General features: G+C 44.1%; 1 protein-coding gene across 5 annotated transcripts; it reads right to left on the reverse strand.

Moving 5' to 3' along the window:
• Nucleotides 1–314: 314 nt before the first annotated feature.
• kdm4c (lysine (K)-specific demethylase 4C) lies at nucleotides 315–25,312 on the reverse strand. 5 transcript variants are annotated; one of them, XM_056409368.1, is made up of 22 exons: nucleotides 25,208–25,312; nucleotides 23,210–23,376; nucleotides 22,691–22,866; nucleotides 21,290–21,404; nucleotides 20,805–20,998; nucleotides 18,095–18,144; nucleotides 17,250–17,353; nucleotides 16,943–17,080; nucleotides 16,576–16,769; nucleotides 15,947–16,200; nucleotides 13,801–15,797; nucleotides 13,586–13,697; nucleotides 12,286–12,476; nucleotides 11,392–11,635; nucleotides 9,705–9,781; nucleotides 9,082–9,137; nucleotides 8,845–8,953; nucleotides 3,925–4,119; nucleotides 3,451–3,621; nucleotides 2,436–2,555; nucleotides 1,554–1,631; nucleotides 315–1,375 (listed from the first exon to the last, which is right to left on the reverse strand). In XM_056409368.1, exons 2-22 carry the CDS (start codon nucleotides 23,351–23,353, stop codon nucleotides 1,208–1,210), a joined length of 4,887 nt encoding a protein of 1,628 aa, XP_056265343.1. In that variant the 5' UTR covers nucleotides 23,354–23,376; nucleotides 25,208–25,312; the 3' UTR covers nucleotides 315–1,207. The 5 variants fall into 5 exon arrangements, with proteins under 5 accessions (XP_056265343.1, XP_056265340.1, XP_056265341.1 ...); XM_056409365.1 differs by having other exon boundaries at nucleotides 1,539–1,631; nucleotides 3,451–3,618; nucleotides 25,208–25,311; XM_056409366.1 differs by having other exon boundaries at nucleotides 1,539–1,631; nucleotides 13,810–15,797; nucleotides 25,208–25,310.
• Between the last annotated feature and the right edge of the window lie 674 nt (nucleotides 25,313–25,986).

Genomic DNA, 25,986 nt, shown 5'->3' on the forward strand with positions numbered 1-25,986 from the left:
TGAATATACATAAATAAAGAAATAAAAAATGTATTTATTTCTGTATTTATACATTTATTCTTGTATTTTTTTATTTATACATTTATTTAAATTTTTTTATTTATTTATTTATTTATTTGGGAGGGTCAGCAGCATCAGTGATGTGGAAGCTGAACAGCGGCTGCACTTCCTAAGGAAACTAAGAAAACGTCGCCGTGTCACATGATTCTCTGCAGGACATCTACCACCTCAAAGACAATAGTCAGCGGCGTCACCAGAGACTCCGCCTCCGACCAAAACAGTTACCAACTGAATTACTGGAAATAACTTGACAATTTTATTTAGAAAAAAACATCTTTTTTTTATTGTTTTCATTACAGCAGTAAGCAATAGTTTACCTAGAGCAAGCCAAAAATAAATACAAATTTTAAATAATTTTAACAACGCGTTTCATTCAATGGAGCAACAGTAGCATTTCACATTAATAGTGCGTAGAATCCAACAGAGTCATGGCTTCCTGTCTGAATATTTCACCTTCGCAAGGGCTTAAACAAGATCAATATTTGGCTTCTTTTAAATTCAGCAATGATTAATTTTTCAATATTAAACAAATGTTTTTGTCCATATAGTTGAATAAAAAAATAAAAAAAGATGCAGCAAGGAAGCCATTGTAGTGTCATTGGACTCCAGCAGGAGCAGTTAGGACACACGGTTTAACATGCGGGGAGAAACAGTAAAGACATGAGGAAAATACTACACGCAAAGTGCATAAATATTCAGACCACAGCTATTTAGAAAAAAATCCCCCTCTTTTGAATTGTCCATGTACAAAGAAAAAAAACGTTCTATTTTTGTCGTTTATTTTTTTTTTAAATAAGAAAAAAAAGGGTCTGGGGGCGGCGGAGCAATGTGACGAATGGAAGTCACGTTCATTTCCCCTGACGGATGTGAGAGCACGAGGCAACGCCGCCCCTCCACTAACCCGTTCTATGAGTCCAGCTGTCGCGATCACTGTTGTATAATGTACACGCCGCAACGCTAGTGAACCGCCCTCTAACCTCGAGTCCCCCGTTCCCCTTCAGACTCGTTCTTCTGACCCAGTCTCAGGGAAGTTGTGCCACGGTTGAGACGGAAGTGGCGCCAAAGCGCTTCCAGCACACAAGCGTGTGCGCGCGGACACGGCCTCCCCGCTACATCCACCGGTGAGTCAGTGAATGTGTCCGTGACTTCATTTCCCTTTGTGGCTGCGTTGCGCCCATGTGCTTTTGCCCGTCGTACGGAGGCCCGGCAGGGCCACGTAGTCCTTCTGGAAGCGAGAGTTGGGCATTCTCTGCCGTTTGCTCTCGCCCTGCGTGGTGAAGAAGGCATCCTGGAAACGCATGCTCGAGGCGGTGGACTAGAAAAAAAGAAGGGGCCATGAGGAAAACACCAATGAGTCAACAACAACAAAAACAACAAAGCGTTCCAGGTGGCAAAAGAGTTTTAAAAAAAACATCATGCCAGTCAAAGTATCGAATTTTGTGGTTTACTGTTTACTGCCCAGTAAGTCTAATACTTACAAGTCTACGTTTCACCTTTTTAGGCAGGTCTTCATCTAAAGCATAGACATCTTCTCTTTTTGCCAGCACCTGAGAGCCATCCTCAAACTCCACCTGAGGGGACGAGAAAATAGTCAGCTCTTATTTACAGGGTAGTAAATGAATGCAGTGCTTCGCAGTTTACGTCTCTCGCACTAAATGTAAAGGGCACTAATGGTCAAGGGCACTAATGGTACTCTCCTTGGTACTCCGTTTTCCCTCTGCGCTCAAAATCTAAATGTTTTCTGCTCGCAAAACGCAACTTTTTGATCGACATATAGTTCCTGAAGTAAAAATGCAAAACTATTTTTTCGCTGAGGAACAACTTGACAATGGAAAGTTCTTGTTCAGCTTGTTTCTAGAATCTGACCCATCTGCGTCACAGATGCATTTGTGCATAACTAACGGGTGACTCCCAGCTCAACTAAATAAAGCTTTAAGTGGAAGCCGTGGGACCTGGCTCGGTGAATATTTCATTTAGTTTGAATTATGCAGATTGTCACCTCCTTCTCATCCTCCTCTTCACGCTCGCTCCATCTCTCCCCATCTGCATTCATTCTGCGACTGAATAGCCTTCTCTATCTCTATCTCTGCTCACTCCCTCCTCCTCTTTAGTTGTCAACGGCTTCAGCACCTCCCTCAATCACAGGCGTCCGCCGTCTTTCCTTCGCTCTCCCTCCACCTCCCCACACATAGACCCGGGGACTACAACGGCGTCGGAGGAGTCACGACATCGCTGATGTTGCCGGAGTTCGTCAAGTTCACTTACCGTCTCGCTTCGACCCTCGACTGAGCATGCACTAGAATTCAACGTTCACCCCCGAAAGATTATCCCATCTGCAAAAAAAACGCCATACAGCGCAGTGCATTGGCTTGTACCTGATACATGTAGGATACGTTGGATCCCAGGTACTTGGCCCCGTAGAACAGCCCATCGGGCCACTTCACCTGAACATCTTCCCCAACTTCTGGAGGACCCAAGTTCATACAATCTCTGCTCTAAAAAAAATAAAGACAAGAGAAGAACGGTCAGTCTGAGCAGCCGTGCCTGTGTCAGAAACCCAGACGCGGCCTGTGGTCCAAGAAAAGTCGAGCATGGTTTGGCGTTCAGGACTTGGACCTGCAACACCATCAAACGGTCACCGCCACAACAGCCTCCAGATAGGATGCTGTTCAACGCTGCATCGATGGGCTTGAGGGCGTGTAATTTGCTGCACACCTGAAGAGCACTCGTCCAATTAGGGGCCAAGGTTCGGGATTGAATGCAAAATTAGTGGACGGTCCTCATTAACACAAGTAACACACATAAGCGTGTGGTTGCGTCTGCCACTTCTCTTTAACAGTGTCGAGCTCGCCGAGTGGGACTCGGTCATTACCATAATCACTTGAGCAAATCAATGAATTTCCACTCAACCAGAGGCCATGCGAGTGATTATTTGCTGCTACCATGACAACAATGATATCTCGATTTAATGCGAATGGCCTTTTCAGAGATCATTGCTGTGTTGTCGTGAAGTCAGAAAGGTTTACAGTGAGAGGAGGACTCACAATGACTCTCGATCAGGTTTTTTTACTTTACAGTTAAGATCGTAAAGCACATTTGTGACATCGGGCTCTCGGGACTTCAGATGACAAATATCCTCTTGGCTAAATCTGGCACTTCGACAGAAATGTTTTTATTAATGTGCACTGTCCCTTATCAAATAAACCAAAGTAAAAAAATGTTTAGAAAAGAAAAGGTAATCCCCTGTGCAACGACCATTCCAGAACCAATAATCCCCCTCGAATGGAAGGAGGCTCCTTTCAAAAGAAAGTGTTATATAATATCGGATATGGCCTCATACAACTGAGAGGTGACCTCTGAAAGCATGTCTCCAATTAAACATACTCTCACCACTATATCTTCGGGGTAGGTATCGTTGGAGAAGGAGCCGTCGTCGAACATGACCTCGTAGAACGTCTGGGAGGTGACCTCGGCGACCCGGGAGCTGTAGTAGCGCAGGTTCTTGTGTTTGGAGATTACCGTCTGGCCCAGCGAGATCGGCACTTGGCACGCTCGCTGCTTCTAGTGTAGACAGAGAGCAGCAATGAGACCGCCGTGCGAGCACAGTTGGTCGATATGCACATTGACAGCCCTACACTAGACCATCACCTTTTACTTTACTTGCATACATTTTTTTTTTTTTAAACATTCACACCAAAACATTTGCCGTCTACGCCGGACCCAATTACCCCGATTACATCTTTTTACGACTTGAAAAAGTTCTGATCTCAAAAGAGCAAACACATTGCCGTGTGTCCTTTTTTTCTATCCGAGCACAACCTGGTTGACACCAGGTCTGGAGGAAACACCCGTCCTATAACTTACAGCTGACGAACTCCGTGATTGATGTCTATGGCAGGTGATTGACACGACATACGGCCAATCATCCGGCTCCATGATCACACCGGCAGCATGGCCACAGGTCACATGAAAGGAGGTGGGACACCGGCCACACGAGCACTGGATACAAGCACCTGCCTTCCGCTTCCCCGAGCAGCGCTTACGACAATAGATGCACTTCTGTAAACACAGACCAGAGCAAACGGTCAGCACGGGACACATGGCCGACGAGGGCCAGCTCGGCCCAAAGTCTTTCAGGACCAGGCTGGCTCCGGGCTCTGGTTTAAGCCAGCACTCGGCCCCAAAGTCCATTCTTTCCTACTGAAGACACAAACATGTTCCTTTCACAGCTGGGCACTGTAGTTTACACCGAAAGTTAGACAAACAGGGTGAATAGTGTTTCGGGAGTACTTCCAGCTGTGAATAAAAAAAATACATTAAGTTCCCCAGTGAATATTTGACATAATGAGGGGCACGGTATGTGGGATTCAAATCAACAACTCAAACACAGTGCCCGCGGTCAACGAAATGAAGCGTGTCACTCAGTTTAACAGTATGGCTCATTTATGCGTGACCAGTTCCTGCTCATCAAGGAAGGACTATATAATCATTCAATAACTTGCTTTTTGGCTTTTTATTGGATTTGTCAACAATAAGAAGAACCTCAGCATTCCCCCTTTTAGCACTACCGACATAGTCAGTGTTGTTAGTTAAGAAAGTGCAACGTTGAGCATCAGCTGACAGAGTACTGGGTTCGACACCAGCGTTTAATTAAGAAGCTGGACGCCTCACTGTGTGGAAGACACCGGGATCATTCTTTCATTTAGATATCGATTACTTCGTCAGACAAATGACACAAATAAACACAGAGCTATAAATGTCGTGAATTGTTGCGTTATTAAATTAATGGTATCCAATCCAGGAGTAGCCAAAGGCACAGATATCCAATCCAGGAACCTGAGTCGTTATCAGCTTTGCCGTTTCCGTACATTAAGCACAGGATGAGAATGAACAAAACTAAAAACCGAAAGTGACCTTTAGGTCCTCGGTCCCGTCTTTTTTTTTCCCTTCCAATCTTTCCTCTTACCTTCCACTTGTGAGCTACATTAGACCATCAATCTTTGAGAGTCTCTTTTGCATTTGAAGAAAAACCTGACCTTATTCAAAAGTGTAGCCTTTGAAGCAGGTAAGAATAGAGAGTAATTGAAAAATCGGGATTTCCACTTGAGAGACTTTGAATGTGGGCACAAATAAGTACAGCGGCGAATTAAAGACAAAAGGAAAAGGCCACTAAGTGAATCCCTGCTTGGTTGGGCCGTGAACCTCGAGCCTCATTTAAAACCAGTATGTGCTCCAAAACAAACACATCGGTAAATCTCCCCGATGCCAAAAACCCAAACATGGACACGAGCGAATACAATGGGGGTTGGGGTATGTTATTTCACCGCTACAATGCAAGAAAAATCCTCAAACAGGAACAATCGGATGACATCATTTGAGGTTTCCACAAACCAATGCTGCAATGCCTATATTTTGGTAATTCTCCCCGCCACCCCTCCCCCATTTGAGGTCTCTAAGCTGTACTCAACTACACAGCGAAGGGAGTAACACACAGGCACGTCCCACACACAAACACTGCTGCCACGCATCCATGCACACCAACATCATCTCTCGGTGCTCTGCACCAAACCTCCCATCAAGTCCATTTGCTCCTCTCCTCCTCCTCCCATAACTCCTCCGCTCTCCCGCTAAAAAAAGGGAAAGCATGACGACATCCTCCCATTATAACCCTACTCCTTCCCCATCACCCCTTTCACATCCCTCCCATCTCACTCCATTTCCTCCACTCTCCTCCGAATAAAAAAATCCATCTCGGCTCTTTTCATTTCTTCTAATTTTTTCCCCCGCTTCCCGACCCCGTCTTCCGGCTCGGTTTTGCATCTATTTGAAGAGATTGTATTCAATAATCCAATTCCTGCGAGACCAATACATGCTGGCCGATAATATGCCTGCCTATATATGTTTGGTTTTTTTATCTTGTTTTTTTTAATCTCACACACGAGTTATCGACTAACTCCTCAGAGGATGTGCCTCACCGGTAGTTAACTCAAGTGGGGAATTTACCTGGTTTGTAAATATGAAGTCTAACGTATATTTAAAAAAGTTTAATGACATGTAAACTGTCATATCAGTAATCACTATCCAAACACATCCATGGATGAACATGAGGGGTTTAAAACAGCATGTGTAAGAGTATAGAAGTACTGCAATATTAAATAGGAGCCCCCATGATGCACGGTTACATGGAACGGGAACATTTCGCACAGCATTTGATAGGCGGATAAGCAGGCGCCAATACAAAGCTGTGTTTTTAAAATATCCGTCATTATCAGCTACGGTTCTAAAATAAGTGTCCCTTGTTAATTTCCTTGAAGATTTTTTACTTTTTAAATCGCCATCCCACGCCATTATTCCAGTTAGACCTCCGCAGCCCGACTGGCTTCGCCTTTGCGATCTTCAGCTCAGCCTCCTCAATTCAGGTGTCGAACACGAAGTAATGCTAGATTATGTCAACATAGTTTGCAGTGTGTGTGTGTGTGTGTGTGTGTGTCTAACCCACTTTTTCTCCCACGCCTGTGTCTTCTCCTGGGTGTATTTGGGCAACTGTGTTGAGCCATGCGTTAAGAACATTCTCACAGTAAATTATGAATGCGTATGTGTGTGTGTGCGATTGTAAATTATAAATGCATTGGGCTGCTGCTGCAGGGCAGCGGGTCCAATGTGGACACGTGGCTCACAGAGAACTTCCAAATGACGCACATAGGAGAGAGGTATACCTGCCGTCATCTCACTCAATAAAATAAAAAAATTGCTGTCATTGTGACAAAAATGGGGTTTGTTTTTTAATTTTATACTACAGAATATTTAAACCGGTCGTTGGTTCCCCCCCCCAAAATATTTTATCTTCACTTCAAAACCAAAGAGGTTATTTTTTGGAGGACCATCCGTTTCATCATCAACTGAGGCATGTGTCATGAACAAAATATATAAGCGCTGGTGTCAACATGTTAATTTGTGAAAAATGATGTGGTCAGATCAGATGAATCTTCCAAAATATATATATAATTTTTTTTAAAGGGAAAAACTGTATATACTTTTTTATGAAAGCATGCGTTTTCAGCATTGCCCGCTGCGAGCTATGAATGGCACTGTGACAAGCGTAGCAGCATCCAACAGCTAAAGGAAGAAAGCACAGTTCCCAATTTAGATCATAACAAGATCTGAAAGATTAGCTCATCATCAGAGTAATGTCACAGGCTTTTTATCACCCCGTCGCCCTTTTCAGTCCAGACTAGTTTTCATTTTTGTTGAGATTTTGGCCTCTGGATACAGATCCTGACACTTTGTGGTCTGTGCTTTCATATCCATTGAGGTTAATTACAATGTGGTGTGAGCCGATATGAGCCATATCCCTGTAAATACCCTGTGCTGTGGGTAATGTCATTGTATAGATGAAGCCAGTGTCCTATTTAGTGCAGTAGTTTTCCTTGAACGAGGCAGGGACTCGTGTAAGAGCCACATTACAAATGTAACGCTGTAGTATAGCTTCATCTAGAAAGCTCCACTATGTAATATTTGTAACAATAACATTTAAATGTTTGTATTATACCGTTATTTAACAGTTGAAAACAAATGTTTAGATCAAAGTAATAGAAAGGAGGGGAACGTCGTACAACGCAGATCCTCGGTCGGACAGAAACATTTCAAACATGTGGTTCAAGGTTGGCGGCATAACCCCGAGGTCGCCAGGGCACCCCGAGGCCGCACCTTTGCCGTGAGGGTGGACTAAATACTAGAAGATAGGGCATTCTCAGTAAAAAAAATGGATCAGTTGATTTAATAAACAGATCTGTGGAACTGAGAATCACACAAAAGCACCACTTTAATTATTGTGTTAACCAGAGATGGGGCAAAAGTCTCTTGAAAAAATAAAATTGGAATGAAAAGAAACATAATGATTTCTTGCCAACAGAAATCGTAGTCGACTTAATGATTATGGAGGGGGCAGCCCCATAGAAAGACCGGTCAGTTTAACGTAAAACCGTTGAATAGCTTCACAAGTCTGCCGTGATTATCAAACACAACACATACTGCACATTAATGATGTCCGTGTGAATCCCAGCTCTTTTACTTCTAGCTTTGGACAGTAATCTGTTACCTTTAGGTAGTCCCATATATACACGCCTTATTATCTAAATGCAATATGTATTCCTGAAACCATAATTACATCTATTGCATCTGTCCATCCTGGAGAGGGATCCTCCTCTGTTGCTCTCCTGAAGGTTTCTTCCCTTTTTTTCCCCCTGAAGGGTTATTTGGGAGTTTTTCCTGATCCGATGTGAGGTTTTGGGGCAGGGATGTCTATGTGTATAGATTGTAAATCACTCCGAGACAAATTTGTAATTTGTGAAATTGGGCTATACAAATAAACTGAATTGAATAACGCAAGCGAGAATGGTGCATTGCTGTCCATCGCGCATTGGGCTGTACCTCTCTCCCATATTTTTGCTTGCTGCTGAGCTCTCGTGGCGCCTGCAGCAGAGAGCTAACTATAGTGGCTACATGTCAGGTCTGCTGAAACACACTCCAGCTCTCTCATTAAGCAAGCGCACACGCACACGGACAAACACCCGCACACAGACAGCCCAACGTACACAAACCCCCTCTGCCACCCACCACTGGTTAATTATATAGCTTTGATTGCGGGCATGTTCGTCTCACATTGGTAATTAGAACTGTGAACACTTCATTAATTAGACTGAGCCAGTCCTCAGGTACCCGGGGAATTCCAACGCTGCTTCAGAGTGTGTGTGTGTGTGTGTGTGTGTGTGTGTGTGTCCTCACCAGTTTATATCGCTGCATGGGGATCCTACTGGTGTCAATAGGGCCCCTCTTGGCTTCATCACTGAACCGTGCCTCTGGCAGTACGACTGCACACATCACGTGGGCCCATCTATATGCACGCACACACACAAACACACACACTATGATGAGTAAGACCCACAGACAATTCCTTTGTCTGAGCTCAGGAGATCAAAAGGAGTATGCCGAGCTAATCAGGAAAACAAAAGCCAGTCTCACTTGGCGCTTTGGGTTTTCTTCAGAGCTCCACCTCGGAGGTTACAGAGACAGCATTCCTGAGGAAAGACAGAGATAAGTGAGAATGAGAGAAACATCTTCTTTTTTTTATCCCACTCACCAATATGCTGAGAAACGCTTACATTTAAACTGCATTGTGTGTGTGTGTGTTACTAGGTCAAATCAAATTCATGGGAAGTCAGTTGTTTGATGTTAAAGAGGCAGTTTCATTGTTCGCAAAAAATAGAAACGTTAAATATGAATGCAGCTCTTTAACTTATATATCGGTTCCAGTGTGTTCTACTCCAAGCAAGGTGATGCACACAAAGGATAATGGCAACATCTTCTCCTGGAGAGGAACAGTGCGGCATAATAAAACAGCCATATTCATCTATCAAGCCTCTTTGTTATGATGACCGTGTCCTAGTTGACTCCAAATACACACTTACATTTTATTTTTAAACCGACCAAGATCAAAATGTGGAAATGTTGCCCTTTTAATCAGAGCTATTTTCCTACGGCCTTGCACGACACATAACGTGCTCATAATTACACGCCACGTAAAACACCAGTCAAGAAAAGTTTCGGGGAAAAGTGACATCACACAAGGAGAAACATTGCCTTACTGCTGTAAAGCTTCCTTCTGTGCAGCGATCACACGACCACTGTTCGCTGACATCATCTGCGGCAACGCCGTAGCAGCCTGGAGGAAGAAGTGATGGATTGAAACAAAAAAAATCTTCACACTCACTCAAAACACTGCTAAACCGCTCGACTGTAACCCGGTGACGGGGCCTCAACAAACCGTTCACAGAAAGCAGCCGACGCGGGAAGCGACTGGTAAGTCTATAATCACAGTTACAAGGAACAGAAGGAACTGCCACGTCCACATTGTGTCTAACAGGAAGATGCTATCGTCTCGTGCAGAAGTCCACAGTATTGCAGACTGAGTGGAAATGGAGACAGCTCTATGGTTAGGAGTGTGAAAGAAAAATAAAGGCTGTGGTTGAGCAAGAAACGCAGACTACACAGGAGGAAAGAGGTGCATCCATCGCCCCTTTGTTTATAAAAGCATCTTATTTTGTGCGTTCGTCTGCGTATTAAAGAGCGCCTTGCAGACAGCCACATGGGCACTGGCGTGACAACACGCTTTCATTCCAGACTCTAGTGCCGGTGGCCCTTTGGAACCCAGATGACATGGCTGAGAGACAACGGGAAAACATTCAAGAGTCGCATGAAGCAGCCACTTTGAGCACATATTGTTGTTTTGCTTGGTTTCGGTCCATGTCCTTGTTTGGGCAGAACAGCAGACACGGTTTTATAGATATAGAACATAAATGCTGGTGGCCTCCAACGGAAACATATTTTGAATTTAAAAGGAAGACAAATGAGTCTTTTCAAAGCAGACAGCTGGTTAAAATCCAGTCCTACAGGTTTTAGACACATAAGCTGCAGGGAATTTTTGTATGTAAGAAACGCTTACAGTCTGTATGCGTGTGTGTCTCCGGTCTTTTCCCCTGCCATCCATCACATCTAAGCTCACCTCTCTTTTTCCCTTCCCGAATAACAATACGAGGGGAAAGCAAAATCAACTTCTACTTATTGTAGGTTCCCAAACTAAACTTGTGGCTTTTTCATCAGTGTCAAATGACATGCAGTTCAGCTCTCACTCCCACCCTGTGCCCCCACACATACTTGCACGAAAGCAAGCACATGCAGTGCAATCACGCACACACACACAAAACATGAGGCCGTATCAACACGAGGGGCAGAAAAGTATGAAGGATTGAAACTGACCGAGAGAAGAAATGTCAGAATAAAGCTATGGATTTGGGACAGTGTGTGTGTGTGTGTGTGTGTGTGTGTGTGTGTGTGTGTGTCTCCAGCTGAACTCTTAAGATATTCGTTAAACGTGTAAGGATTGGGAAAAAGACCCAGAGCTGTTAAATTGTGTGTATGGAGGATTGAGATAATGTTCATCTGTGTGTCCAGTGCAGAAAGGTTCCGGGGCTGTTTTTTTTTAAGAGCGTGCGTGTGAGCTGCACTGGTTTGGGGCTTTTGGACAGGAAGTATGTGCGGTGAACACCGAGGATTCACAGTCATTCGTTTGCCGAAGGAAATAAAATACTCCAAACCGCACAGAGAATGGGGAAAAAGGGAAACGGAGAGGGGGTGGAACATCGAGACGGGCGTCAGGGCTCAAACCCACTGACCCTCCAACAATGACATGACAAATAAAAGTTTTTAAATCATTCACTCGCACAGAGAAACACATTTACACACATAAACTTCTCTTCCCTCGTGCATACGTACTTGCATGGACTTGCAGGCAACAGCCCTGGCAGTAGAGCAGAGGGGAGGTGCCATCTTCCTGCAGCAGAGGGTTGGAGGGAGTTGGGGGGCAGTTCTGCTCCCGGAAAGAGAAACAGATCTCTGGGACCAGAGGAATAGTTCTCTTGAGACCTCTGCAGGGACGTGTTTGGCCCTCCATTGGCGATGAGGATTTGGAGCTGTCCCTCGCTTCAATCCGTGCATCGTCCTCAACTTTGTCTTCGGCCTGAAAAAAAAGAGGAATGTCCTAATATAGCAGCAAGATGTGGAAAATAATAGGACTTGGATGGCATTCTAGCCAATGGCAAACTACAGAGCTGTTTGGGTAATAAGACATTGAAGAGCTGCAAGAAAACCATGAGACGTTCATCACCAGAGGGCGTAGGAAGTATTTTCAATACTAGAACTCCAGGCTGGGCCTAAATAAACAGAAGGACCTGCATGTTTGCCGAAAAACCGAAAGTAATTGTGTCTGAGTATTTCTACATTACATGTCATTTAGTAATGTAATGTAATCCTACAGTGGGGGGAGGAGGGGGGCAGGGTGAAAGACATATGCGCCCCAGATGGGATTAGAGTCACTGATCAGCGCAGGTAAAACTGAAATCTGATAAATCCTGCAGGGCTTAAGGAGCGAACGCAGAGTACGACTAGGTGTGATCTGCTCGTATCGATTCCTCCGTCTTCAGCTCGATAGCCGGGGGATACAATCATATCCTCGAGTGTGTTTATGGAACACACACACACACACACAAACACACACACACACACGAATGAAACTGCAACGCATTTTTGGAGTAAAGCATCCAACAAATTACACTGGTTATATATACTTGTAGAAACAAATAGATGTGTTTTTGTCGACCTCCGTGTTACCTGATAATAGGGCATGAAGAGTGTGCACACAGCGCAGTGTGGTGGCGTGGTGGCTGCATTGGCATTGAACTCCCTCTCTGCCGTGAAGCAGCTCTTCCTGTTCTGCCACAGGTAGATGAGGGGTTTCGCCCACGCCTCCATTTCCTCCTCTTGTTCTTCCTCCCCCTTCGCCAGGCTTGCTTCAAGGGGCTCTAAGGGGAGACACAACAAAGCCTTACAACCACTTATCTATTCAACTGGTGTTTTTTTAGTTTTTTTTACTATGGCCCAGATGTTGATTCATGGAATACAGAGAGCGAATCTCTTGTCTGGGAGTTGCTTAATTAAGCCCGCTCTGACTATGAAACAATCGTGTGGCCTGAATATCAAAAGCATCGTTCTCACTATTGACTTCTGCAGTTTTAATAGACTTGCTGCAAAGCCAGATCTAATCCATGCACAGTGGCGACAATTTCCACCAGTGACCTGGAAAACAATTTCAATGAAGTGAAGCCTGTATGTTCATATTAATAAAATTGAAAACAAAAAAATTGATGAAGAGCTCTCATCATAAAATAGGCTACTCACAGCCACGGCCACTTCTCTGGGATAACCAATAAAAATGGCTGCTGAATTATTCATCTGTTTTCACAAGCATGGAGATGATGAATATGACTGTGTAAGTAGTTGTTAATTGAGGGCCCTGCCCCCCCGCCCCCTGTTATAACCATAGAAAAAGATAGAGTATCTATGACCAGGTCATTTTACTGTGGTCGGCCTGAGAGTTAAATCTGTTTGGTTTATGTGCGCATTGACGTCAGACGAACCATTTGGGGGGGGACATAAAATGTGAAAAATGAGGAGAAGGGACCGCAGAGATGAACGGTTCAGTGGTTATAAAAAGCTACGCTGTAACACAAATATTACCTGGCAGCAGTTGCCATTTAAAAAGGGTGTTATAACAGCATAAAGACAACAAGACTTCTCCTGGGCTCATCGTCTTGCGAGTGACTTTTTTTTCACAAAGAAAATGTTATGGCTTTTAAAGTATGCTAACAATTGGGGTTTGGCAACTGTACCCTGGTTTACTGCAACCAGCAGAAGTCAAAGGATCACGGTCTCTGGCCTGCTGTAATCCACGATGCACCAACCACAACAGAAAATGTCAGAGGTTCTTATTAAAAAGTAGCACGGCTTCCAGCACGTGCACGTGTCACTGTCTGAATGGTGGGAGTCCTTTTAAGGCTAAACCTTAGCGTTACCGTTTAATGAACAGTGTGAACTGTGTGTGGGGTGGGTGAGTGAGTGAGTGAGTGCCCACCATCGTCACTGGCAGCCTGTTGTTTGACAGCAGTGGGTACAGCCCTCGCTGTTGGCTTCCTGATTGGGTGGCGCCAGCTCTTAGTGGTCCTCTTCACTGACAGGGCGGCGTACTAGCGTGAATAGGCATAATTGAAAAGCATTAAAAGTTTTAAATAATCTGTATTTGTATGAAAAGGACGGACTGTGCATGCCTGGGTGTAAAGTAACACTCACGGCACAAACCTCCCCGGGTTCCAGGCCTGATTCATCACACTCGCAGTTACTCGCATCATTTTCCTCCTCCTCCACTTCTTCCTCCTCAGATGAGTCGCTACCGCTCTCTCCCTTGGCAGTTTTTCGCTGCTCCGCCTCATCGCCATCAGATCCCCCTTCTTCCATGTCAGACACTCCATCCTGTTCTCCTCTTTCCATCCCGAGTGGTGAACCAGCAGTAACTGAGTGCATCCTCTCCTCTGCTTCCCTTTGCCTCCCGATCTCCCTGCACAAGGAAAGGGCTTCAGACCCCTCCCCCTCCCCCTCCCCCCGATGGAGCTCAAAATCTCCACAAAGGCCCAGGGGCTCAACGGCTCCAACTGAAACTAGCGAGGTGGGCTCGAGCTGGGCCCAGGTGAGAGGCCCGCCTGCCCCGCCCCGGTCCTCTGACTCACGGAGGTCTTGTTCGGCATCCTCCAGGTCCGTGACTTCTTTGCACTGAGGTTCAGTCCACATGGTGTACGGCAGGGGGTCGTGAGTGAAGTCAGAGGGGATTTCTGGGTGCAGACTTTGGATGAGCACTGCAGGGCCCTGGGAATTAAAGTTTTTCCAGATGCTGCTGGCGAACGAATTGGGCTCCATGTCTGGGTTCTCGGACATACGATGCGGTGGGGAGTATGTGGCGTGGTGCTGGAGTTGCAATGCTAGGTGACCGTCACTCTGACTGCATAATGGAGGGGAAGGGGCTCTATTGTTTGAGGTGCCAGCTAAAAGGGGGCCACGACTGCTCAGACCGAATGCAGTGTCCTGTTGAGCAGAATTATCTTCACTTGCCATCCCTGCTACGCCGTATTGCTGGCCCGTTTGAGGTGCAGTGCTCCGAACTAGCTGGCGAGAGGAAGCGTCAGTCTGTCCAGGAGTAACATCTCCCAGCTTTGTCATTTCTTGCAGAGCACTGGTGGTTAAATGAGCCACGTTTCCTCGTAATCCAGACACTGCTGCCCCGTCACAATTATTCGTAGAATCTAAATTCCATTCGTCGGCCGGTTCTGCAGCAAGAGGTTCCTTTGACATCATTAAGTCGGTTTCTGCCTCTTCCTGCTTGGCTCGATGCGATGACGGCGAGTTGGTCGGCGTCTCCCGCTGAAGCACCGGTGCAACCTGGTGACTGCACGTGCTCGCTTTCGGGGCGACGGTCAGCCCGTCATTAGCCGGGGTGAGCGAGGGCATCTCCTGGATAAGCACAGGGGGCATAGGGCAGAGTCCAACCGTATCTGCTGACACTGGAGTGAGTTGTGGCATATCCACTGCATTCCTCTGGAGCAGCGTTGGGAAACTATTTTCCATTACTAAACTACAATTGTGTGCTACAGAGGAGAAGGAGCCACAGGATGTGGAACTATCCCCCTCTACGGGCTCAGTTTTTAGATCATAAAGTGCTTCTGTCGTGGAGTGTGAATTGATATGTTTCATGTGAACAGCTGCGCCCATTTCCTCTGCGTCAGCAGGGCTGTCGGTGTAATCCTCCGTACCCGTGTCCATGCTAATGTCAGTGTTTGACGTTTGGCTTAAAGTGTCTTCTCTGCATGAGGAACTAGCCGTCTGAACTTCAGAGCCAGAGGGACGCAAGCTCGTCTCAGTAGAAGTGCTCAGTGTGCGGGAAGATGGGCAGAGTCTGTTGGCCTCCAGGGGAGAGAGCCTGATGGAGCAGTCCTGAGCTGATGAGAGGTCTCGTGGTTCATGAGAGCAACACCGTGGCTCAATAATTCCCGGATGCGTCTTGTTAGCCTCAGGCCATTGTCCGAGTCCTTCAGGAGTCCTGCTTGTGACCCCTGACCCTGAGAGGCGTAGCGGCGCACTGCGTGTGCCCTTCTCTGCCTTTAGGTCCTTCTTCACTGCTGAAGCAGGGGAGGGGACGGAGCTGCAGCGAGTGTTTTGGGATGACTCCTTATTCAAAAAACCCAAACTATTACTCTCTACACGATTCACCTTGACCACACACATCTGTCGGCAAGGACCTGTTGAAGAGAATTAGAGGGTGTATGTACCAAGTAAACAAGGGAATACAAAAATATATATAGATCTCAAATCAGAGAAATTTCCAAAACGTAAATGTGCAGACTGACGGTCAATCACGTACGCACATACACCGACTACCGTCTCTCACCAGAAAGAACAGAGTTCTGGTTGTGCTTCAACTCTGCTTCCTTTTTCTTCTCCTTCTGCTCCTCCTCCTCCTTCTCTTCTGCCTCTTCTGCCTCTTCCCTGCAGCTCTTCCCTGCCACAATCCTCCGCAACTTGGGCCCAGGCGGACTACACAGGCCTTTCCTCTTGCTGCTGGTCAACGCTGAGCTGCCATTCAGGCCAATTGGCTCCTCGGTGGTTCTGAGGCGCTTGGAGCGCATTCGGGAGTGTGTGCAGCTGTAAGGGGTGGCGGGGGTCACATAAGATTGGAAATCAAAACTCAGACTAACAATAACAAATAATTGAAAGCCAATGCGAAATGTTTGAGACAATGTCATCTCCAGCTGTCAAACATTTTGGGCCACAATTATTAGCCGCCATCGCAATCGGATGAATATCCAAATATTCTTGAAATTATTTTAAATGTTGTTGTCCTTAGACAAAATCAAATCTTTATTCACATTGATGGTGGACTGTGTAGGATATTAAAAACATAGATGTTATCATAAACACCACTCCTACACCAGATGTAAAGCCCGAGTAGCACCATGATCTGCAGCAGACTGATCTCGTCTAGAGAATGTCACAGAAAACAAAGTGAGACGACGGTACCCTTTGTTCGTAGGTTTGTTCTTGCGCCGCCTCTGCAACCAGCTCTGCAGCTCCGGCGTTGTACTGGGAGTAGCAAGAATGTGGTCGGGGGGTGCAGAATCTTTGCCCCCCATCCAGTTAGTGTAGCGGTCAGGTTGAAAACGTTTCACAAAGGGCTCCATGGATATCTTCACCATGTCCTTGCTACATGTGCACTAGGAGAGGAAGACATATATTGTCAGGAGACGGTCACTTTTAAGGATTCATTATAATCACTTAAAAAACAGTAAATTGAACCACATTCAAATCCGAGACACTTCTTTGTGAGACTCTCCAGAGACAAGAAGTGTTGTGTCGTTCTCAAGGAAGGTTCTCAGCTGAATGTTACCTGTGTGGCTACTTTTCCATAGTCGATCCAGCGCACAGTGGCAAAGTTGGTGGACTCTGCACAGTTGAAGCCATGATTGAAGCCAGCGTGGTAGCCATAAGGGAAGGTGATCATGAACTCTCCAGCTTCCTGAGTGATCTGGTATCAACGTATGATCAGAAGGGAGAAAGACACAGGGGGACATATTGGTTGGTCTGTTAATTTTACTGGCAAGAAAATCTGTTTCCAGAAAGTTGGAAATGAAGACGGTATAAATGGCGAGAAGGGGAGGAAAGAGTCATTTTTCAAGTGAGGGCTGAGAGCCTACCTTATCAAAGGGGATGCCATACTTTTTGAGTATGGAAGGGGAGAGCAGGGTCATCTTGTGACGAAGAAAAGCCTCACACCCCTTGAAGCTGTTGGGAAAGAAACCTGACAAAAATATGCACACACACACACACACACACACCATCAAGGCCACAATTTAAGATTATTATAACAGAAAAACTAAATTATAAAATGAATTGATTCATTCGTTTATAAAACCACCAACAAATATACGGCGAAAGTTAACATAGCATAAAATATTGTCTCCAAATATCTCATTCAGTCTGACAAGACGACGGGATTGGAATTATATTTTCAAGACACTGCATGAAACACAAAGCAAACCCAGCAAGAGTTCATCTGACATTAAATTTACAATGTGGAACCTGGAAATGTTTTGTATTTTTTACCTGATTACCGCCTCAAACAAGGAATAGTGGACAATTCATTATATTCAGGCCTTGTTGCTTCCTCATTGTTTGACCTTTGTTTACTGTACAATAATATTTGTGTTTAAGTTCTCAGCGTTTAGGGATTCTCATTTATCCAGTTAAGTGATCAGCCTCATTACACTTAAACAAGTACTTATTTGTGCATGTAATCATATCCATTAAAGTTCATTTAGTCTCTGAATATCTTACAGTATGGATTCTCCTAATGTGCCGTGCCAATACATTAAGCATGTTCCCCATTTACGTCTCTACTCGTTTGCAGTCAGAGCTCATCAGCATGACATTATGTTTCATTTATACCGTTTCATGCAAATATATATATATATATATATATTATTTAATTACCCCTCCCACGTCTCCACTTATACAAAGATAATGCAAATTATTCCTTTACCTGTAGCCAGACGCTCTAGTCTCTTCCCGTGCTCAGGGGGAATGGCGTACCTGTGAGAGATAAGGAACACACTGAATTATTAGTGTTTGACCGTGAACAGGAACATTGTGAACAAAGCATTGTGGCGTGGGCATAATGAACACACTGTAGCGTCCACTGACATCGGCCGGCCGAGAGTTTTGAGAGAAGCCGTTGCAATTTCAAGACTGCCATCAAGTGGTGGAGTGATGAAGACATGCAACAGGGCTGATGAGCCTTTTAATATATCACAAATGATGACAGAAATGTCATAGAAGGATATTCAAATATACTGTGGAAAACATGCCATTAACTGTTCTGGGCAATTGCTGAACCTTTGATTTTGTCTTTTGTTTCTACAATAGTTTATCTTTTCAAAATCGGGACCCTCGTTCCACCTCTGACAGAATAACAATCACCGACTGCGGCGAGTGAAGCGTTCATCTTATATGTCCTTATTCTGCGTATTCCCGGCCAGAAAAACACAGGGAAGGAGACCGAGCTCCCTCAAGGTTTGGCTCGGCATTCCAGTTGACTAGCGCCACCCGCCCTCGGGTCTGTGGCATTTCTAACATCATATCAACCTGTCAGCTTAACAGAGCAGTGGTAGACAGGTTGAGAGGGAGAGGCAACCTCAGGTGGAGGTGACATGGGGAGTTGGAGAGTAAGGGGGCGGGGGATTGAGAGGAGGTGAGAGAGGTGCATCTTTAAGTCGCTCCCTTCCAGGGACGAAGTGTCAAATAGCAGCGAGATGAAAGAGCGTGTGTGTGTGTGTGTGTGTGTGTGTGTGCGCTGGATGATAAGGGCATGCAAGTGTGTGGGTGCTTGGATAATCAGGCTGCTCTGTGTGTGTATGTGACACTGATCCCTGTGGGTTGCAGGGCTCAGTGCTCTAATGAGCTGAACTCCCTCCAGGGCAAGCGTGAGGGAGGAATGGAGCAAGCAGAGCTGACAAAGAAATAAAAAGCAAACTCCATTTTGATCTACCTGCATTCCTCACCTTTTCTGTCACATTATTATTTTAACATGAACTTCCTTAAAGCATGGCTCCAATTGTAAAAAATATATATATATAACATTTAATACAAATGCAAACCCATCTAGCCATGAGACAGCCCAGTATTTTTCGATGAAATTCGAAGTATTTTGGCAACTCTAAAGTTTGTCAAATCTTGTATCTGCACCACAAGATCTGCCATCTGGCCGTATTATTTCAACCTCAACTTCACTGTTCTTGAAATATCTTGTTAAAAGAGGAACTTGACACAACTCCACTGTTTTAGGTTTAATCATTACACTATCCAATGATGATCCCAGTAATTCTGTCCTCGAGGTCCCCTAAACAAATCCAGAAAATACATGTTGTTCCCTGGGATACCTCGTCCCTGAACTATGAGGCAAATTCATCTCCCAATCGTATTTTATCGGGAAAATCAAGCGATTGATATCGTTAAACTGACAGAAGTAGTTGTGGAAAAGCAACCACTTCCTCTTAGTTTACGGCACTAATCAGCATTGAAGTGTTTGAGGTAGATTTATAGAAACAATGCATGGCATGTGACTGACTGGTTGGGATATTACAGGTTTTCTTGTTCCGTAGCACAGACAAGAATGACAGCTTCCAGGAAATCAAACCATATGCTTACGCCCTTGGAGAATAACAAAAGGTCTACACACACACACACACTGGATGTCCCTACTCCTGCTTATATTGTACCTCCTCCATTCTCATTATTATTTGGACTCCCCAAAGTAGAGTCCCTTATTGCAGGTAACCACCTCATCAGTGTGCAAACAAGCAGAAAGGGAACCAAAGCCCTCGGGCCACATGCAACAGACAGTGGTTCTCAAACTGTGAGCAGAGGCATTACAGGTGGGGCGAGAGGGGAAATGCAGAACATCTTTCTTCCTCCGAATCGGGGCGCGACAGAAAAAGTTTGAGATCCACTGGGTTAAAAGAATGATCCACTTTAAATCCTAAAACAGATCTTAATGGAGAGTGCCGACGACGGATTTTGCAGCCCTGACGCAAATATGGACTGCATTATGAAAAGGACACAAATCTACATCTGCGAGTCTATTTCACACACGCACTATACTCAGACTTGTTTTTCCTTAATGTGTCGCACCAAACAGGAGCAGTGACACAACAGAAATAAAATGGTCAGTTGTATGTAAATATGCACCCTTAGAGAGATGCCATTGCAATTTAAAGCAGCGTGAGAGCCAACACTTTAAAAGGATGAAGAGAAAGTTCCACAGAGATATAGGTCCTGTAATAAGTCCAGTCACCTGAGGTTAACGTGCATTGGTTTCAGGGTTTAGAATTGATTTTACAATATGATTGACTCCTACGCGGTAGATCCTCGAACATGTGGTTTGCCATTGTGTTAAGGTCTAGAATCTCACGCGAGGGCGACAGAGCCTTCGCAGTCTGGGATCCTATTTTGGGGCATTTTCTATGTTTTTCTGGATGCTTTATGACATACCAGTTTGTGGGTTTCGTTGGGGCTTTCAGTTAATTTCATTCCCTTTGCGTTTTAAATGCGTCCCGTATTATAAATCACTCCGTAAGGGTGTTTAAAAAAACAAGACATAAATAAAGTTACGTGACATTACATTTTGTTGCACAGTTATTGCTTCTCTGTGCATTTCCCCCCCTGTAAATACATCCCTGCCCCCCCCCACTAACCAGGACTTGGGCTCTCCAAAGTGGAGGTAGTTGATGCTGTACAGGTCCATGTCCTCAGTGTGCCAGGCGAAGGTGGTCTTCCACATGCCAAAGTATAGATAGGGAGTGTTCACCCCCTGGATGGAGACCCCGCAGTCCTCTTCGATAACATCCAAGATAGAGTTCAGGTGGCCAATGTTCCACTCCTCCACATCCTAGGAGATTAGAAACAACCATGAGGATTTATATTCTGGTTGACAGTGGCATTTATTTTCAAATCAATCAATAAATAATAATAATTTAACTCTGCGTGCGCCAGGTTGGCCGGCTGTAAAGTCCACCAAATTGATTGAACACTATTCCTATTATTATAATCCAGTTTCAAACACGCAACCTGTGTTCATTGAGAGATTAAATAGCTGGTGACAGAAATGCACAGACACGTTTGGAAATGGTAGAATAGAAACGGAGAGGAAGCAACAAAGAAAGGAAGAAACATTATCTACCTCATCATAGAGGCTGCCACTGACATCAGCGCCATATATGGGTGAGACGAAAGTGAGGTTCTTCCAATATTTCCTTTCAAGATCTTCATAATTCAGGTAGCGTGGTGTACAGTACCTGTAGGGGACAATCACATTGTACTCATTTTGCCATTATTTTCCCCAGGAATATATTCTCATTGAGATTCAGAATCCCTCAGAGTCCTGGCTAAGACAACGGCATTAAAACATAAACATAAAAGAGAAATAGAAATAAAACAGTAAGATGTTTCAAAGTGGGACATAAAAGAAACAAGCAACACACTTGCAAAACATTAAATTACATGACAATGTATTAGCGGTGTTCAGTAACAGGGCATCTGTATTCAGTGTTCAAATCATCCGTAATCCTATTTTTATAATCTTCTATAATTAAAAGATTAATCTAGTTGAAGGTGACCTGACTTTAACAGATATCACATAATACGTATCAGCAACAACACCCCCCCCAAGTGTGCTCCTGCACGTTAAAAATCACTTTCTCAAGGCTCCATCATCAATCAAATGCACAATTAAGAAAACTGTAGCTCTGGAAATTAAACTCATCAACTATGGTCCTTCTCCTGGCTCGGCCTGCTGATGCCCCTCCTCTCTTCCTCCTTCTGGTTGCATGGATCATGGTTATCTGGATCGTGGGTCATTCCTACTCCTCATTATTCATCATTTCTGTCATATTCATTGAATGTGTTGTAACTTGGTAACGCTGTTCCTTCTGTTCACATGAGATCTGTTTCTTATGTCCATCTGGGGAGAGGGATCCTCCTGTGTTGCTCTCCTGAAGGTTTCTTCCCTTTTTTCCCCTATGAATATTTCTTTATGTTTTTGGGGGAGTTTGTGAGGTCCTGGGACAGAGCTGTCGTTGGTGTACAGAACTCTGATGCAAATTTGTAATTTGTGATTATGGGCTATACAAAAGGAACTGAATTTTACCATTTTATAGCTTTTCTATTGCTTTTCTTTCAATCATTTAAGATTATCAAAAAATGTAATATAAATATTCATAAAAGGTTAGTTTTAATTTCCTTTTACGTCAAATATGCAAGCAACACCTGCAAGACAATCCCCTGGATATAATATATATATATACACAATATATTGTAAAAACCTGTTGACTTTCTCTTTGTGGACCACATTAAGTGTTTCTCCAGCCAGCCAGACAGTTTGCCGGGTAACTAATATTCTTTATCAACAAGGTTATTCTGTATTCTAAAAATAAATGTTTAACATTTTACATTTTCAAATATCCAAGTTGCATACCCTGGTACATTTAAAAAAATAATAATAATAATTTTAAAGATTCTTTTTTGGGCAGAACCAGAATGTAAATACCGTGTGAACGTAAACAATTAACTACATAAAACTCACATGTCACTGTTTGCTAATCGCCTGAACTCCTGCACATTGATAGGCTTCTTCTGGATGTTGTATTGAGTGAAGAGCCCTGATTGGCCAGCCATCATCTGCTGGATGGGAGCGTCAATCATGAGATTGTCTATGTCGTCATAGGTACGACGGGGCTTCCATCCTTTAGGAGGAATCACCTGAGGAGACAAACAGAAGAGGAAAGAACTGCTGTTGAAAATAAAAGTTACTTACTTGTACAAATAGGTCCCTCTGATCAGCAGTAGTTGACCCACCATGTCCAAAGGGCCACTAATATGTATTAAATATGTAACACTGTATCTGAAACTCCTCCTTAGCTTCTTTTATATATCTTTCTTCTGACTGACTAAAACTGCCTTTAGTACAAAATTAGAGATCAACCTTCAACAACAGAAGTCAAACTGTATGCACAGACACGACAACCTTGTGGACATAACAAAGTCCATCACTCACAGATGTAGACCAACAGTTTTTGGGAGGTTGAACCTTTGTCCAAATTACCTTAGCCAGGCCTGCGCGGTGAGCACCTTGAGACTCCATGTAAACCAGGTACTGGTTGAAGTCTTTGAACTCCTCCATGGTGGGCCTGAAGGTCATAATCTTGCAGGTGGGGTTTGCAGGGGTGTACACCTCTGCCCCCGCCATCCTGCCTTCTCACCAGATAAGACCTGTAAAAAGAAGGGGGTCGGGGTGGGGAATAAACAATAGAAATTAGTTTCAATTTTATAATTGGCTTTTTAATTGTAAGGGTGATGTATATTAGCTAGGGTAAAAAAAATATATTCATTACTTTGAAATAATCCATTATGAAAAGGTAACATGGTCAAATCCGGGCAAACTATATATTCTGCTAAAGCTTTTTAAAATATATTTAAGCAATATCTACAATCTATTGTCCTGAATAGATTTTGTAGATGCTATTTTAGATACTTTAAGTCCAGTTGGAAATTCATCTGAAAAGTAATTAATTTTTTATTGTTTAAATTGTTAATATGTTTTAAAATTGAAGAGGAAAACTTCATCTAGCATGTTCATATTACCATAATGTCCTCATACTACCTATTTTTCTTATTTTTAATTTGATGAGTATATCTGGACATATATAGTGTAAAGTAATGACCAAACCAGTTGAAAACATTAGTTCTGCAGTTATTTCACAAGGAACTAGTGGCTCCGATTGCTTGAATCATATCAATACGACTTCAAACCAGTAATTGCATTACTTTACAGGTGTTTAGCTTTTTCCTCATTAAAAACATAAAATAAATATATGACTACAAAATGTGCATCGCTAAATGGAATTGACAGGTTGTAATCTGCAGGTGTGTAACTGGACCAGCAAGCAGTTGGTGTGTAATGGCGGAAGGGAACCACCAGATGGAGGTAGAGATTCAATAAATGTCCATTTGGTTCTTTGATCCTTCCTCATGCCAACAACCCTTTTCGGATTGTGTCCCATCCACCCACCCCACTCCGAACTCTGACTTAGCTGTGCATGCAGACAAAGGATCACATTGCCCCCCGTCCACCCCGATACACGCTCATCCTTAAATCTCTCCATTGTGCTGCTTCACCGCAAACCCCATTTTAATGGCGTGCGACCCGGTTATGTAACAGGCAATTGCAAGTTTTAGAAAACACAGCTAACGTAACAGTGTTTACACACAACCTGTTAGCGTGAAGTCTTTGTTTCAATATCACAACAGTCCTTTCGATACATGTGGCATCCTCAGTCCGGCATTATTCGGCCCGCTATCAATTCAAACAAACCATGTTGAAGCCCCGGGACGAATGCATAGCGGCAGACCCTTTAATACTGCACTGTATGTCTGTAGCTTCACTGAGCTTTGTTGTCTACAAAGCCAGCTAACTAGCCAACTAGCCTAGCCTGTGTTATGATGCTAAGTACAGGGGCTGAATGGCTCAAAAGCTACATTGTAATTAACATACGTGATAACGTGAGGCTCATTTGGGTTTCGTTTAATTTGAATTTAATCGTTAATTCAGGGAGCCTGGCTTAAAGCACTCAGGGGGGAGGGGGTTAAAGCCATGCTAGCTCTTAAGCTAACCTAGCCGCAACATTGGCGAGCTAGCTAGCTCCTCAAACGCACAAGTGGACGGGGTTTAAATGCCCCTCGCGAGGTGGCTGCACACAGGCCCGCGCTGCGCCTGCTGTTGCTTCGCTCTGTGACTTTGTGTGACACAAACGAGTGAGTATGATATGCATAACGCGTGCGCGCCGTTCGTCGACACCGTACGTGTTTAGCATTAGGTGGAGGAACAATGACCGTGCACACGGGGCCATTTGCCCGTGGGCACCATCGACTGCCAACTAAAGAAGTTGGCATTCGCTAACGGTTAGCTGTCGATAGCTCAGTTAATTCTGCACATAAGTCACGAAATGCACACCGCCTCCTGGTAAACGGGCTCAGAGCTAGCTACCGAACGCGTTACGCCGGTATATCAACGCGTCTTTTCCATTAAAGTGTCTAGTTTTACCTTGATGTAGAAAGACGGAGTCGTGTTGTTATTTATCTCCTTCCTTGTTCGTCCAGCTGATTCACATGACGGCTACTGCTGCGGCTACTGCGGCTACTGCTGCTACGGCTACTGCTGGTTCTTGTGAGACGAGGGGAGCGTTCCAGACCGGCTCAACGGCGTTTGCGTGCAAAAAGGCACGAACAGGGCGGAAGGCAGACCGTGGTGTGGTCGACGTATCCATGCGCTGTGAGATCTGGGAATCAGCAGGAGAGTCGATGAACTGGAACACAACCAATGGTTGTGGAAAGTGCACCTACATCTACATTTTTATTGCAAACGTTGTATGTTTTATGTGTTTGTCTTGACGTTTGTATCAGTTGTATTCTTACTTATATATAATTGTAAATATATACATATATTTTATATCCATTATTTCTGCCATAAATATGCCAACAAAAGCTGTAATTATTTATATGTTTGTAATGGCACCATTACAACCTATGGTACCTTATTGTACCACTTTTTTTTTAACATAATAGTTTATTAATATATATCGCTTCATAATTAACTTTTGGGTTGCCAGTTTGTGAAAAAAAGTGTCTGGTTTGTGCTTATACTACTTTGGCATGCCACTTTCTTTGTCTTCTCAGCTTTCCATAAATTGCAGAATGTGATGTTTTCTTATTATGCTTTTGATTTGTTTTTATATTTAATTTACATTGTTGGAGGGAGCTTAATATACAATATTTTCATTAACAACAGCTGCTTCTGTAATTGTTGAGCGTTTGATAATAAAT

This window comes from Pseudoliparis swirei, chromosome 24, assembly GCF_029220125.1.
Source record: "Pseudoliparis swirei isolate HS2019 ecotype Mariana Trench chromosome 24, NWPU_hadal_v1, whole genome shotgun sequence".
Taxonomy (NCBI): domain Eukaryota; kingdom Metazoa; phylum Chordata; class Actinopteri; order Perciformes; family Liparidae; genus Pseudoliparis; species Pseudoliparis swirei.